Source organism: Staurois parvus, unplaced genomic scaffold (genome assembly GCF_062004578.1).
Source record: "Staurois parvus isolate SC_StPar_1 unplaced genomic scaffold, SC_StPar_1.0 ptg000034l, whole genome shotgun sequence".
Lineage (NCBI taxonomy): Eukaryota > Metazoa > Chordata > Amphibia > Anura > Ranidae > Staurois > Staurois parvus.
Genome location: NW_028317830.1, coordinates 4,279,261 through 4,295,157, shown reverse-complemented (window position 1 = coordinate 4,295,157; position 15,897 = coordinate 4,279,261). Strand labels below are relative to the sequence as shown.

The window sequence follows — 15,897 nt, the reverse complement described above, 5'->3', positions numbered from 1 at the left end:
AAAGAGCCGCATGTGGCTCGCGAGCCGCGGCTTGCCGACCACTGCTCTACAGGAATAAGAAAGAGGAAGTGAAGGAGGAAGAAGGAGTTAAGAGGAGTAGAGTAAGATGGAAGAAATTCAAGTTATAACCTATAACGTAAAGGGGTTATCTTGTCCAGGGAAGAGATTTAGGTTATTTAAAGAACTACAATACAGAACATCTTCGGTGGTATTTTTGCAAGAAACACACTTAGAAATGGAGTCAAAGGTTAGATTGAAGACTAGACATTTCCCAACATGGTATTATGCGGACTCACCAATCAAAAGAGCAAAAGGGGTTGCTATAGGTTTTGCAAAGAATATAAGGTTCGAGGTGGAGGAGAGAATAACGGATCCGGAGGGAAGGTTTTTATTTTTGAGAGGAAAACTACAGGGAATTGAGTGTACAATGGCCAACATATATTGTCCAAATAAGAAGCCGGAGATATTTTTAAGAGAAGTGTTGAGGAGACTGATGGACTTTAAAAGGGGGTGTATGATAATAGCTGGAGACTTTAATATCTGTATGGACCCGCGGATGGATACTACTTCCTGTGTGAGGAGGGAGGAGAGCAGGTCCTTAAGACTATTAAAGAAACTGATGCATGAGTGTCAATTGGTGGATATATGGAGAATTAGGAATATGAAGGATAGGGATTATACTTTTTTTTCACATGTACATGAGACTTACTCTAGACTGGATTACATATTAATAGAACATCGATTTATGGAGTTGGTGGTAGAAGTAAAGGTTGAAGGGAGTACTCTGTCAGATCATGCCCCTGTTGCAATGAAGTTAAGATGGAGTAGAGAGGAGAGAAAGGGTTATGTTTGGCGGATGAATGAGGCACTCCTCATGGATGAAGAGATTGGTCAAAGAATCGAGAAGGAAATTAAATGGTTTTTTGAAAAGAATGAAACAGAGGATGTGTCGGTTGCAACAGCATGGGAAGCCCACAAAGCCTACATTGGAGGTCTACTCATAGCAATAGGGGCAAAAAAGAAAAAAGAAAGGAGAGAAAAGATTAATAGATTGTTAAATGAAATATATGATCTTGAACAGGCTCATAAAAGAGAAAGATCTAAGGAGATAATGCAAAAAATAATAAAGAAGAAAGGAGAACTAGAGAATGTAATGGAGGAGGAAAAAAGAAGAGTCCTTAACAAAATAATAAGTGAAAGGTATAAATGGGGAGACATGCCGGGAAAGTATTTAATGAGAACTTTGAGAAAGAAGAAAAATAGGAACTATATAGAGAAAATAAGAAAACCCAAGGGGGAATTTGTACACTCAACTAAGGACATTACTAGAATATTTAAAGATTATTATAATGAGTTATACAATATCACACCTCAAGATAAATTAAATAAAATGGAAACAGTAAATAGAGAAAAAAGAAGGACATATCTAGAGGAGGCAGGCCTACCGAAATTAAGTAAAATACAATTGAACTCTCTAGAAGTTGAAATTACTTTAGAGGAAATAAAAATAGCGTTAAAAAGCATGGCGGGGGGGAAAGTCCAGGCCCGGATGGGTATACGGTTAAATATTATAAAAATATAAAGAGCTTTTAATACCCAAGTTGAAGATGTATATGAACGCTCTGGGAAATGGGATGGAGATGAGGGGAGAATCCTTACAGGCTAATATAGTTTTAATCCAGAAGGAAGATAAAGACCCCTCGCAATGTGCGAGTTATAGACCAATAGTGCTGTTGAATGTAGACACTAAACTATATGCAAAGGTTTTGGCAAATAGATTGAAAGATCTGATGCCAGAGTGGATACATGGAGATCAGGTGGGGTTTGTCCCAGGGAGAGAGGGTAGAGATAACGGTTTGAGATCATTGTTGCTTATACAGGAAGGTAAAAAAAGGAAAACTCCAATGATACTGATGGCGATTGATGCTGAGAAAGCATTTGATAGAGTGAGTTGGGGTTTTATGATGGACACCTTGGAAGTGTTAGGGATGGGAGAAAGAATGAGAAAGTGGATTGGAGAGTTATATAGGAGGGCTAATGCCGCCAAAATGGTAAGTGGAGGAAGATCGGAGCACTTCAAGATGTCAAATGGTACAAGACAGGGATGTCCATTATCCCCACTGTTATATGTTTTATCATTGGAGCCTTTATTGTCCACGATTAGGAAGAACATAGATATAAAAGGAATAAGGATAGGTGACAGAGAACATAAGGTAGCGGCTTATGTGGATGATTTGATGTTTTATGTTGGGAATCCCAGAACGTCACTTCCAAATTTAATGAAAATATTGAAAGAATATGGGGAACTATCAAATTTAAAAATTAACCCGACAAAGACCGAAATCTTAAATATAAACCTTAAAAATTGTGAAAAAGAAAAAATATAAGATGAATTCCCTTTTGTTTGGAGAGATAAAGAATTAAAATACCTGGGAATAAAACTATCAGCCTCAATTAAGAACCTCTATAAAGCTAACTATATTTCATTATTAAATGAGATTAAGGAGGAGTTAAAGAGAGTGGGAACTGGAAACCCATCGTGGATAGGTCGCATAAACCTGATAAAGATGATAATTGTGCCCAAAGTATTATATAAATTTTAAATGATTCCAATCAAACTTCCAGAGGCATATTTTAAAGAACTTAAAAAAATGATAATGAAATACATATGGAGAAATAAAAAGCCTAGAATTCGCTATGAAATGCTGATTAGAAGTAAAGAAAGGGGGATTGGGGGTACCAGACCTTAAGAGATATTATAAAGCGGTGATTATTGCGAGAATTTTTGATTGGACTCACAATCCTGAGAGAAGCTGGGTCAAAATTGAAAATGCACTGAGTGGAACAAATTTGAGTAGGATTGTTTGGGTACCTGCACAATATAGGGGATTAGAGGACAGCACAAGCACGTATACTTTTAATGTTTTAAGAGAGTGGGAATTGTTACACAGACAAAAGGGATGGGTTTTTAATTCACAATTAATCCCACTAAGGAACACAAAATATGTTATCCCTGGAAAGGAAAGCATCGCAGGGAAATGGATTATAAATAGAGATGAGCGAATTTTTCAAAATTTCGATTCGGCTGATTCGGCGAATTCCAGGAAGAAATTCGATTCGATGCGAATTAATTCGCTACGAAGTTAACTTATAAAAAGGGTTTCTAGGCTTCAGAGAGCCTTTAAATTAGTGCAGAACACTGTACCTTTAATTTAAATGCCCTTGGAGATGAGGAAGGAGAAGGAGAAGGATGAGAAGAAGGAGAAGGATGAGAAGAAGGAGAAGGATGAGAAGAAGGAGAAGGAGAAGGAGGAGAAGGAGAAGGATGAGAAGAAGGAGAAGGAGAAGGATGAGAAGAAGGAGAAGGAGAAGGATGAGAAGAAGGAGAAGGAGAAGGATGAGAAGAAGGAGAAGGATGAGAAGAAGGATGAGAAGAAGGAGAAGGAGAAGGAGGAGAAGGAGAAGGATGAGAAGAAGGAGAAGGATGAGAAGAAGGAGAAGGATGAGAAGAAGGAGAGGATGAGAAGAAGGATGAGAAGAAGGATGAGAAGAAGGAGAAGGATGAGAAGAAGGACAGTTCTGTGACAGTTTCTGTCTATTTCTGACAGTTCTGTGACATTCACTCCATACAGCGGTTTCAACCGCTGTATGGAGGGAATGTCCCAGAACTGTCAGAAATAGTCTATTTCTGACAGTTCTGGGACATGTATGGAGTGAATGTCCCAGAACTGTCAGAAATAGTCTATTTCTGACAGTTGTGGGACATTCCCTCCATACAGCGGTTTCAACCGCTGTATGGAGGGAATGTCCCAGAACTGTCATAAATAGTCTATTTCTGACAGTTGTGGGACATTCACTCCATACAGCGGTTTCAACCGCTGTATGGAGGGAATGTCCCAGAACTGTCAGAAATAGTCTATTTCTGACAGTTCTGGGACATGTATGGAGTGAATGTCCCAGAACTGTCAGAAATAGTCTATTTCTGACAGTTGTGGGACATTCCCTCCATACAGCGGTTTCAACCGCTGTATGGAGGGAATGTCCCAGAACTGTCATAAATAGTCTATTTCTGACAGTTGTGGGACATTCACTCCATACAGCGGTTTCAACCGCTGTATGGAGGGAATGTCCCAGAACTGTCAGAAATAGTCTATTTCTGACAGTTCTGGGACATTCACTCCATACAGCGGTTGAAACATTGTATCTATTTGTTTCCATGAGGATGAGGAACTCTGCACATACACTTTTTGCCGGCTTGGAATTATTCTTATTTTCATCCTACTTCTTCTTCTTCTTCTTCATCCTCATCCTCTTCTTCTTCTTCTGAGGATGAGGATGAGGATGAAGAAGAAGAAGAAGAAGTAGGATGAAAATAAGATTAATTCCAAGCCGGCAAAAAGTGTATGTGCAGAGCTCCTCTAAGTGTATCTGCAGAGCTCCTCTAAGTGTATCTGCAGAATAGAGGAACTCTGCACATACACTTTTTGCCGGCTTGGAATTATTCTTATTTTCATCCTACTTCTTCTTCTTCTTCCTCATCCTCATCCTCTTCTTCTTCTTCTGAGGATGAGGATGAGGATGAAGAAGTAGAAGAAGAAGAAGAAGTAGGATGAAAATAAGAATTCCAAACCGGCAAAAAGTGTATGTGCAGAGTTCCTCTATTTCTGACAGTTCTCTGACAGCTTCTTCACATGTACAGCGGTTGAAACATCTGTATCCTAAATGGAAACTAATAGATACAATGTTTCAACCGCTGTACATGTGTTCCTTCTGTCAGAGAACTGTCAGAAATAGCGGAGCTCTCTGCAGGGACACTTTTGCCGGCTGATCGGGAAAAATCCGATTCGCGCACCCGAAGTAGGCAAATATTCGGATTCGACGCGAATCGAATTTTTCCTGAAATTCGTATCGAATTCCGGTTCGCCTGGTTCGATTCGCTCATCTCTAATTATAAAATAAGAGGCGCAAGTGAGAGACATAATGGTAGGGGAGGAATTTGGATCTAATAAGGAGATGGAGGGAAAAAAGGGAGAAGTTTTCAATAAGATGGATAGACTACGATATTATCAATTGAAACACTTTTTTGAGAGTCTCCCAAAGCCTATAAGAACTAGAAAAGAGTGGAATCCATTTGAGAGAATATTGGAGACACGGGGAAATGGGAGACACGGAATTGCAAAAATACACAAGATATTTATGGAATTAGACACCGACACAAAACTAATACACATAGAGAAATGGGAAAGAGACATGGGAAGAGAAATAGAGGAGGAGGAGCAGAGGAAGATGCTTAGATTAATTCACGAAAATATTAGTATGAGGGAAGTTGAAATAAATTATAAGTGTTTGATGAGATGGCACATTACACCTAATGTAGAGCACAAACTAAATGGGGAAATTTCACGGTTATGTTGGAGAGGATGTGGAGAGGTGGGCTCGTGGTATCATATATGGTGGGAGTGTTCAGAAATACAGGTGTTTTGGCGGAAAATAGTTTATTTAATAAGGAAAATCACTAAAATTAACATAAGATTAGACCCAGAATTATGTCTTCTCCATATCTCAGAACTCCCAGTGAAATTATATAAGAGCTCGGGGATATGGCATTATTTGACCGCAGCAAAGAGCTTGATACCTAGGGTTTGGAAAAAAACTAAGATGCCAACTGAAGAGGATTGGATGGGCAGAATGAACCAGATCTGTGGGACAGAAAAATTGTATTACATGCACATAGATAAGATGGAGCTGTATAATATAAAATGGAAAGGATGGGAAGAGTATAGAGAAAAAGTGAAAGATATGAAGATATAATACCCCTGGAATTTGATTTAGAAATAATAGAAATGTATGGTGTAAAGGAGAACGGAGAAAATGTAGAGTGGGAAAGTGAGGGAGGGGTAGAAGGGGAGTGGGAGATTGAGGGGGGGGGGGGAGAAGGGTAGGAGGGAGGGTAGAGGGGAGTGATATAAATAAAATATGCAAATTGGAAGATACTGTTTTGAATATCATTTTAATAGAAATGTCAAAGTGATTTGTATTTGAACTGAAAATCAATAAATATTTATAATATAAAAAAAAAAAAAAGAAACGTTTTCCTCATAGAAATAGATGTCTCCATATTTCATCAATGTCATTGCCTAAAACACCTTTGGATGTGGTATGAATTTCTTGGGTGACTACACACTTTTTTTTTTTTTTTTTGTGTGAGGTGCTCCCTCAAAGGGTCTGATACGTATTTTGGGGTCTCTATGGTATTTTTTTCATTCTTCCTGAAGGATGTACTACAGCACAAATGACAGTAAAATGACAGTTAAAAAAAGTACACAAACTCTCCTAAGGACCCCCAAAATGCATAGGAGAACCTCGGAGGGGTCTGTGTGCTTTTCTAAACAAAATAGCTATAAATTATGTAATTTTCCAACAATTTTGAAACCTTTTTCCTTTGTAAATGTCAGTACTGCTGCAGTGCTTTCTATACATCACAGAGATGTCCCCTTACAGGCAGGATTAGGACACCCTGGGGCACGTTATTAAAATAATTTTTACAGTTTAAATTCAAGCATTTAAAAAATCACTGCTGCTCACCAAATTAATTTTTTAAAATATTTTTTTTTTACATTGGCACGTGTTCCCAATGGCAGTGCTACCCCAATGCTATTATTGCCTATTAGTCCATAAAATGGTCATTTTTATTTTGGCAGATTCTGCTTCCATTAATTTCGAAGGGGTTCAGGTTCAGCATGTAAACGTCTTTAAAGTTCACCAAATCCCTGCTGAACTGAACCTATGACAGTTGAGATCATTGTAATCTACAGATGTACAGTATACATTATATTTGGAATTGAATCTCATACATAAAGTGTCCACCACCAAAATGTACCGGTGCTTGCCTTCTCTACTGTATCTTTCCTATGATTCTAATATGATTCTTACCTTATAATAATCAGTAAAACCCATATTAATCCATTCTCCATAACTACGAGATGAAATGTCACGAAATACATCAACCTGGGAACCACTCCATGCATAATACCACCATGGGAACCAAAGAAAATAAACCTGTACAGAGAAATAAAATGTTTAGCTATGGATCAGAGATACGTAGACGATGTATGACTTTACATGGAAGACTCTTACTTGGGACTTCTTTTCCTCCAGCAATGTATGAACCTCAGACAGGAGCCGAGTGTCATTGTAATCTGTCATGGAGCCAGCTGTAAAAACCCAAATGATGGACTCGGTGGGGGAAACCTCCAGAGCTCTCTTCAGCCCATAGAGGAGGGACTGATTGAAGTTTATTAGATGGTTATAGTAATTATCATAAGCAGACGGGTCATTCCAATAGTTTCCTGTTATGCTTTGTAAAAAAACACTCTTGTCATCAGTGATAGTTTCATTGGTTTCTGAAAGAAAAAAAAGAATATTTTATTGAAAAGTAGAAATGTAATGCTCAAAATAAAGTTATAAAGACTAATGGTAGCATAAGAAATAGTAAGAGAACAAAACCGCCCATCAAAGTTTTGATATCCTCAGCTTAGTAATGTCAGTTAAAATCAGATCTGCTCTGAAAAAAACAAAAATGTACAGAGCTACCAATTATATCTATTTTCAGGCTAGATCACTTCTCCGTTACTGGCAAATATCACCGAGTGATCTGATTCGCCCAAAAAAGGAGCGGATGTTGTACATATCATACTCTTAGCCAGCAGTTCACACCCTGCGCTTTACTGCTGTACTCTGTATGCCGTGCTTTATGTTGTACTCGTGACTGCTGTACTCTGTATGCCGTGCTTTATGTTGTACTCATGACTGCTGTACTCTGTATGCTGTGCTTTATGTTGTACTCATGACTGCTGTACTCTGTATGCCGTGCTTTATGTTGTGCTCATGACTGCTGTACTCTGTATGCTGTGCTTTATGTTGTACTCGTGACTGCTGTACTCTGTATGCCGTGCTTTATGTTGTACTCGTGACTGCTGTACTCTGTATGCTGTGCTTTATGTTGTACTCATGACTGCTGTACTCTGTATGCCGTGCTTTATGTTGTACTCGTGACTGCTGTACTCTGTATGCCGTGCTTTATGTTGTACTCGTGACTGATGTACTCTGCATGCCGTGCTTTATGTTGTACTCGTGACTGCTGTACTCTGTATGCTGTGCTTTATGTTGTACTCGTGACTGCTGTACTCTGTATGCTGTGCTTTATGTTGTACTCGTGACTGCTGTACTCTGTATGCTGTGCTTTATGTTGTACTCGTGACTGCTGCACTCCATGCTGTATGTTACATAGTCCTGATCACTGCACCCTATAGGCTGTGCTGCTCATTACAAGTTTTGCTAAATCCAAAAAAAACGAAGTTAAAAAAGAGGGGAACTCCATAAACTGGATACATAATGTGCACCCTCGGTCAACTGCCCACTCACTGAAGTAAAAATATATACAGTGGGGCTCTATGGCCAAGGTACAGCATAAAGAAAAAAGAGGCAGATACAGAACAACCCACCAAAAGGGCCGTATAACTCAGCCTCCGAGGCATAAATTGACAGGTTCATCAATGATACTCAATAATAATAGACAATTAGAAAACATCTTTACCAAAATCTTTACAAAAAAACTGTAAAAAAATAATAATCTTCCACCACCATAAAAAACAAGACAACATTGCCATAGTAGTAAATAGATGTCACACGTACATTCATACAGCCCACATTATAATATATCAAAGCACTAAATTCTGCTATACAGACTGTATGTATCCTCCACCTAAGGGTGTCCTATCAGTGAGACTGTAGGGTCATGGTGACCCGTAATCAGCTAAATGAGCCAGAGGTGAACAATCACAATGCTGTAATAACTCCGGGCAACCAAAATACAACACAGCTCACTCAAGCTTAACTGCTTCCCCTCAACCCTATAACAGAAATACTGCTACAGGGCGGCAGGGGTGCACAAAATCATGTATATGTGCGAGGCGCGTGAGCACCCTGCCCGTGCCGCAATTCGCGGGTTCGGTTGTCAATCACCATGTCTTGGCCGGTGAGTACTCACCAGCACCCAGTGATCTCCATATCTCACAGACGGGGGAAAGACCTGTTTGTAAACAATACAGATCTCTCCCCTGTCAACTCCTTCATACTGCTTTGTATGGCTCTGCATAGAAACGTGCTTGCTGTAAAACACACACAGAACACAGTTAACCCTTTGATCGCCCCAGATGTTAACCCCTTCCTGCCCAGGGCCATTAGTACAGTGTCAGTGCTTTTTATTAGCACTGATCACTGCATTGGTGTCACTGGGGATGTCAGTGACGCCAAGTCAGTTCCCCGCAGTGCCAGAATGCCCGCCGCAGTCCCGCTATACGTCGCCACTATTATTACTAGCAAAGAAAAAATAAATTTCAGTATTTATACCTCCATTTGTAAATGCTATAACTTTCACATAAACCAATTAATTTCCACATATTGGGATTTTTTTTAGCAAAGACATGGAGCAGAATACATTTTGGCCTAAACTTATGACGAAATTTGATTTTTTAAATTATTTTACTGCACGTTTAATAGCAAAAAGTCAAAAATATTGTTTTTTTCTCAAAATTGTCTTTTTTTATTTATATTGCAAAAAGTAAAAAATGCACAGTCCACCAAATACCACCAAAAGAAATCTCTATTTGGGGGGAATGAAAAGCCGGAAAATATCATTTGGGTGCAGCGTTGCATGAGTGTGCAATTGTCAGTTAAAGTAACGCAGTGCCATATCGAAAAAAATGGCCTGGTCAGGAAGGGGGGGGGGGTATACTCTGGAGGGCGAGGGGTTAACAAGATGCATAACAGGATCCCCGGGTGTAAAGGACATTCTGTAAGTCATTGTGACTATTAAATCGGTCAGATATTGATTCATGCAGGAAGCCTCTACTTGGGCTAGGAATGTAGTAGCAGAAAAGCCATGGATACAGAGGAGCCAATGTCCTATACTGAGCACACAATCCTGTAAGTGGGGGGGGGGGGGCTGGTCACAGTGTTTATGCAAATAATTACCTCTCACAGCCCCCCAGATAGGTAACAGTTCAGCAGAAAAGCTCAAAGCGGCAGAGCCAGCATGTGTAACAAATGGTAAAGAGACAGCGCTCCGCATCACCAGATCTTCCACAACAGGCTCATGAAGGGTGTGAAACTACAGCACCATAAACCAAAGGAGATATATTTTGCACTGTGGGCTGTGCTGTGCATTACATACCTCTGACCTCTGCACTCTGTAGGATGTGCTACGTAATACATACCCCTGACCTCTGCACTCTGTAGATTGTGCTATGTATTATATACTTCTGACCAAAATGTCTTTTGTTTCACCTGTTAAAGTGATTGTAAAACTTTAGTTTCTTTTTTATTAAAATAATAAACATCTTATACTTACCTGCTCTGTGAAATGGTATTACACAGAGCAACCCTGACCTCCTCTTCTGGGATCTCCCATCAGCACTCCTGGCTCCTGCCCCCACTGAGTGGCCCCATAGGAAGCGACTTCCTATAGTGGACACCCGAGCATGCGCAATCCCAAGCCAGACTATTTGCATCTATTCAGACTCACAGCCCGGCTTGGCCCTGCCCCCCACTCTCTGCCCTCAGCCAATACTGTGAGACAGGAGAGAGGAGAGAAGAGCGGCTGCAGATGTGCACAGTGCTGGATGGAGATGGGGATCAGGTGATTATTTAGGAGGGGCTGCGGGGGAGTTACTAATAAAAGGTGTTTCACCGTAATACAGAGAATGCATTAAAGTATAAAAAACATTTACCTTTACGTCCTCCTGAATGTTTGCTTAGTACCCCCCCCCCCTCCCCCCATCTCTTTAAGTTCCCCCAATGAAAGGCTCAGGCAGTGTGTTGGCTGTGTGTCTATAATCTGTTTCCAGAAAATCAGATGGAAGGGAAGAGTTTCATTATTTCTAAAGTTACAGTTTGTCTTGAAGTTTTTAGGGTCCCAGCAATGACCTGAGAAATCTGTTACATTGGTGGGTCAGTGGAACATCTATGTCCTTCTGTACTCATCCACCATACCTCCATATAAGTATGGGAAGTGATGTCACTTCATAACCCCTCCCAGCTATGACATCAGAGAGCCCATCAGGCTGAGTGAGATATCAGGCAGAGAAGGACTTAGACATCCCACCGATCATTGTATATAGGGGGAAGAATGTGCAGCAATTCAGGGGGGAGAGAAGAAAAGTGAGTGTTGGTTCAGAAACAGAAAGTAAAAACCTGAATATTGGTGCCGGGATGGAGGGGGAAGAGGTGAGCATCAGTGCCGTGCCAGAGAGTGAAGAAGTCCATGTCAGGCTAAGAGCAGATGGACCCGTTGGGGTTGATTTACTAAAACTGGAGAGTGCAAAATCTGGTGCAGCTGTGCATGGGAGCCAATCAGCTTCTCACTTCAGTTTGTCCAATTAAGCTTTGACAATAAAAACCTGGAAACTGATTGGTTTCTATGCAGAGTTGCACCTGATTTTTCACCCTCCAGTTTTTGTAAATCAACCTCTTTGTGAAATTCCCCTCAATGGTCAGTGTGACTGTTCTCATAGACAGATACCACTGAAATCATTTCTACAAAAATGAAACATTGCTTAGAAATTAAAATGTTACAACAAAACAAGTAAAGTAGTGATGTTTGTACTTACCGGCATAGTCCAGGGTTACTGTAGTATATTGCCGTGTGACGCAGGGGAATCTCGATGATAAATAATTCAGAACTTTCTCAAAGTAGGAGGAATAACCATAATACATGAAATATGCATCCATCAGTACAGTCAGGGAGGTCCCCTCTGCAACACAAATCCATCAGATAAATCCATGTTCTGTTTACATTTTATAAATCACATTCAGGATCATTATTATTATTATACAGTATTTATAAAGCGCCAATAGTTCGCTCAGCGCTGTACATTACAAAGGGGGACAGAACATGTGACAGAACAATACCAATACAATGCAAAACATGAGGGGTTCGAGGGCCCTGCTCTTTCGAGCTTACAATCTAGGAGGGAGGGGATGGTGGCACAGGAGGAGATAGCTGTGGGGGATGGAGTGTTAGGAAGAGTGGAGGAGGTCGGTCAAGTTAGCAGGGGGTGGGGTAGGCTTCCCTGAAGAGGTGGGTTTTCAGGGTGCGCCTAAAGGAGAGGAGAGTAGGTGATAATCTGATGGATTGGGGCAGGGAGTTCCAGAGGATGGGTGACACCCTGAGAAGTCCTGGAGGCGGGCATGGGAGGAGGAGACCAGGGAACTAGAGAGAAGGAGGTCTTGTGAGGAGCGGAGTGTGCGTGCTGGGCGGTACTTGGATATTAGGTCAGTGATGTAGTTCGGGGCAGTATGGTGGACGGCTTTGTACGTCAGTGTTAGGATTTTGAATTTGATCCGTTGTGCAATCGGAAGCCAGTGGAGGGATTGGCAGAGGGGGGTGGCGGAGACGGAGCGGTTGGAAAGGTGAATGAGTCTGGCAGCCGTATTCAGGATCGACTGAAGCGGGGATAGCCAGCGGTGAGGCAGGCCAGTGAGGAAGGAGTTGCAGTAGTCGAGTCATGATATGATGAGGGAGTGGATGAGCTGTTTAGTGGTTTCTGGGGTTAGGAACGTGCGGATTTTGGCGATGTTGCGGAGGTGGAGTCTGGATGAGTTTGTTAAAGATTGGACTTGGGGCTGGAAGGATATGTTGGAGTCCAGAATGACACCCAGTACTCTGGCCTGCAGGGCGGGTTTGATATTGGCGTTGTTGGATGTGATGGAAAAGTTAATGGGGGGTGGGATCCGGGCTGGGGGGAAGAGAAGAAACTCGGTTTTGGAGAGGTTCAGTTTAAGGAAGTGGAGCGACATCCAGTCTGATATGTCGCTCAGTAGGTGTGTGATTCGGGCGGAGACCGAGGGGGTGAAGTGGGGGGTTGAGAGATAGATTTGTGTGTCATCGGCATAGAGGTGGTAGTTGAAGCCGTGAGAGTGTATGAGTTGGCCAAGGGAGGAGGTGTAGATGGAGAAGAGAAGGGGCCCGAGGACAGAGCCTTGACGGACCCCAACAGAGAGGGGGAGTGAGGGGGAGGTGGTAGCATTATAGGTAACGCTGAAAGAGCGTTGTGACAGGTAGGATGAGAGCCAGGAGAGAGCAGAATCTCTGAGGCCGAGGGAGTGTAGTTTTTTGAGGAGGAGGGGGTGGTCGACTGTGTCAAAGGCTGCAGAGAGGTCAAGGAGTAGGAGCGCTGAATAGTGGCCATTAGCTTTGGTGGTTAGCAGGTTGTTGGAAAGTTTGAGTAAGGCAGGTTCGGTGGAGTGTAGGGGACGGAAGCCGGACTGTAGGGGATCGAGGACGTTGTTGTTGTTGAGGTGAGAGCATAGGCGGGTGTAGACGAGGCGCTCGAGGAGTTTAGATGTAAATGGGAGCAGGGAGATGGGTCTGAGGTTGTTCGGGTCATTGGGGTCCAGGGAGGACTTTTTAAGTATGGGGGTGATGTCTGCATGTTTCAGAGGGGAGGGGAAAGTGCCTGAGGAGAGGGAGAGATTGAAGATGTGGGTGAGGGAGCGTAGGATGGAGGGGGAGGGAGGTCGTAGGAGTTGTGAGGGGATAGGGTCGAGGGGGCAGGTGGTGAGGCGGGCGTCAGAGAGGATCTTGGAGACTTCCTCGATGGTAGTAAGGTCAAAGGTGCGGAGTGTGGGGGGAGCTTCAGTATGAGGAATGTAGGGTGGGGTGGAAGTGGAGGTCAGAGCAGTGGTGGGGCCGTGGGAGAGGGGTGATGAGGGGGTAGCTGAGTGAGGGGGAACGGGGCTGGAGGGAGTTTGAGCAGTGACGAAGTCCCTGCAGATTATGTCGAGGGGGAGGGGGGATGAGGGGTTAGCTGTGTGAGAGGGGAAGGGTTGAGAGGGCGTGTGAGTTGCGACAATGTCCTTGCGAATTGTGTCAATCTTGTTTTTGAAGTGATTGGCAATCTCAAGGGCGGTGAGTGAGGTGCTGGGTGGAGGTGGGGGTGGAGAGAGTAGAGAGTTGAAGGTGGAGAAGAGTCGGCGAGGATTGGAGGAGAGGGCCTTGATGAGGGTCAGGAAGTAGGCTTGTTTGGCAGTATGGAGGGAGGAGGTGTAGGTGTGGAAGGCAGATTTGTAGCGGGTGAAGGCTTGTTGGGATTTTGTTTTGCACCATAGTCGCTCCAGGGCATGACTGTGTCGTTTGAGGGTTTTGGTGTGATCAGTCTGCCAGGGCTGGAACAGTCGGGGTCTGATGTTGCGTGTGGTTAAAGGCGCTAGCGAGTCAAGGGCTGTTGACAGCGCGTTGTTGTTGGCAGTCATGGTCAAGTCGGGGCAGGACAGGGGGAGGATGCGGTCATGGAGTTGATCAGCTGCAGAGTTGATGGGGGCAGGGTTAAGGTTGCGGAGGTTATGGCTGGTAGTAGTGTGACATTTGGAGGGGTAGGCGTTGGAGGACGAGGATATAGAGAAGGTAATCAGGTTGTGGTCAGAGAGAGGGAAGGGGGTGTTAGTGAGGGTAACAAAATCTCTCCATCTATTTTGGTGCTGAATGTGATAAATGTATGTTGTCGGAGCCTTGAGTCTAGTCAGGATGGCCGTGACATGTTCTCTTTTACTGTTTAGACAGTTCATCGGTAGAGATGTTGATAAGATCTGACAATTTCTGCCAAAAATGTTTTCCCTGTTGGCTGAGTGCACTTCAAGGTTGAATCTAAAAGATCAAATTTCCCCATTTTTAAGTCTAATAGTCAAAGGTTTGCTAACAAAAAAAAGGGCATGAGGTGGACATTGTCTTCTGTACCAATGACAGCATGTTTGGACATATATGCAGAAATGTTTTTGTCTGACACAGTGGTCAGGTCATGAGGTGTGGGGGGACCTAATGGAATCTGGAAGCGCCCTTAAAGATAAGGGCACCACAAATATCCAGCCCTATGTGAATAGGTAGAAGGTACATTGTACCCCAACTGATTAAACATTTACCATAGTCAATAAGCACACAGGTACATTTAAAAAAGTCATTTTTAAATCATAAAAACAGTGCTTTGAATCTACCATCAAGCATGTTGTCCAGAGATGCAGATCTGTGTCATTCACAATGAAGAACTTCAAGGAAAAAAAACGCTGATCTTTCTAACCCAAATACACCCAGGGGTGGACTGAACATTTGGAAACTCGGGCACTGCCTGAGGGCCCGGGGTCAGTAAAATGATTTGTAAATCACAAATGTTTAGAACAGATCGGGGTCAACAGCTGTAACAATGTAACTGAGCCCTGGATTCCCCCTTGAAGAACAAGAGACACAAATGAGCAGTAAAAGGTGACTCAGTACAGGCGTTAGATGATCTCTATGGTGGAGGATACCAGGGGTGGACTGACCATTTGGAAACTCGGGCAATGCCCGAGGGCCCGGGGTCAGTAGGGGGCCCCATGAGATGTCCCTGGTACCTTTTTCATAGGCTTTTTGAGTTTGGACAGGGACACAGGGGCCCTATGATCCCCTATTGCCTGGGGGCCCCATGAGTTGCCAGTCTGCCCCTGTCTACACCCATCTCCTCCAAACCAATAATATCACATGAGATATTTGGATCACATGACATTTTTTTCCAGTTATCTCATGCAATATTGAAAATGTCACTTCACTAGTACAAAATGTACAGTAAATACCACATAAACTGACTCTAAAAGTCAATTCACGAAACAATATAAATAAATAAATGATGCTGAGCAAGCCGTGGTTTAGTCACGCGTTATTCAAGGAATAGGTTTAATTAGCACTGATTGAAGAAACCGGCATTAGCCAGAGTCCCCCGAAGTACATCTAAAGTGCATCATCATGAACACCGGCCACCGATATAAACTGAAAAAGAAAAACCCAACCCCCACCGATGCTTAGTTCTCGAT

The 15,897-nt window shown here is 42.7% G+C and overlaps 1 protein-coding gene across 2 annotated transcripts in view; it reads right to left on the bottom strand.

Moving 5' to 3' along the window:
* LOC149470720 (uromodulin-like) overlaps positions 1–15,897 on the bottom strand; it is a 68,694-nt gene that overhangs the window by 45,511 nt on the left and 7,286 nt on the right. For both annotated transcript variants that reach the window (XM_089661711.1, XM_089661706.1), the window contains 3 exons: positions 11,670–11,813; positions 7,138–7,403; positions 6,934–7,059 (listed from right to left, as the gene is read on the bottom strand). In XM_089661711.1, the coding sequence (XP_089517837.1) occupies positions 6,934–7,059; positions 7,138–7,403; positions 11,670–11,813 (536 nt within the window). The remainder of the gene's footprint in view (positions 1–6,933; positions 7,060–7,137; positions 7,404–11,669; positions 11,814–15,897) is intronic.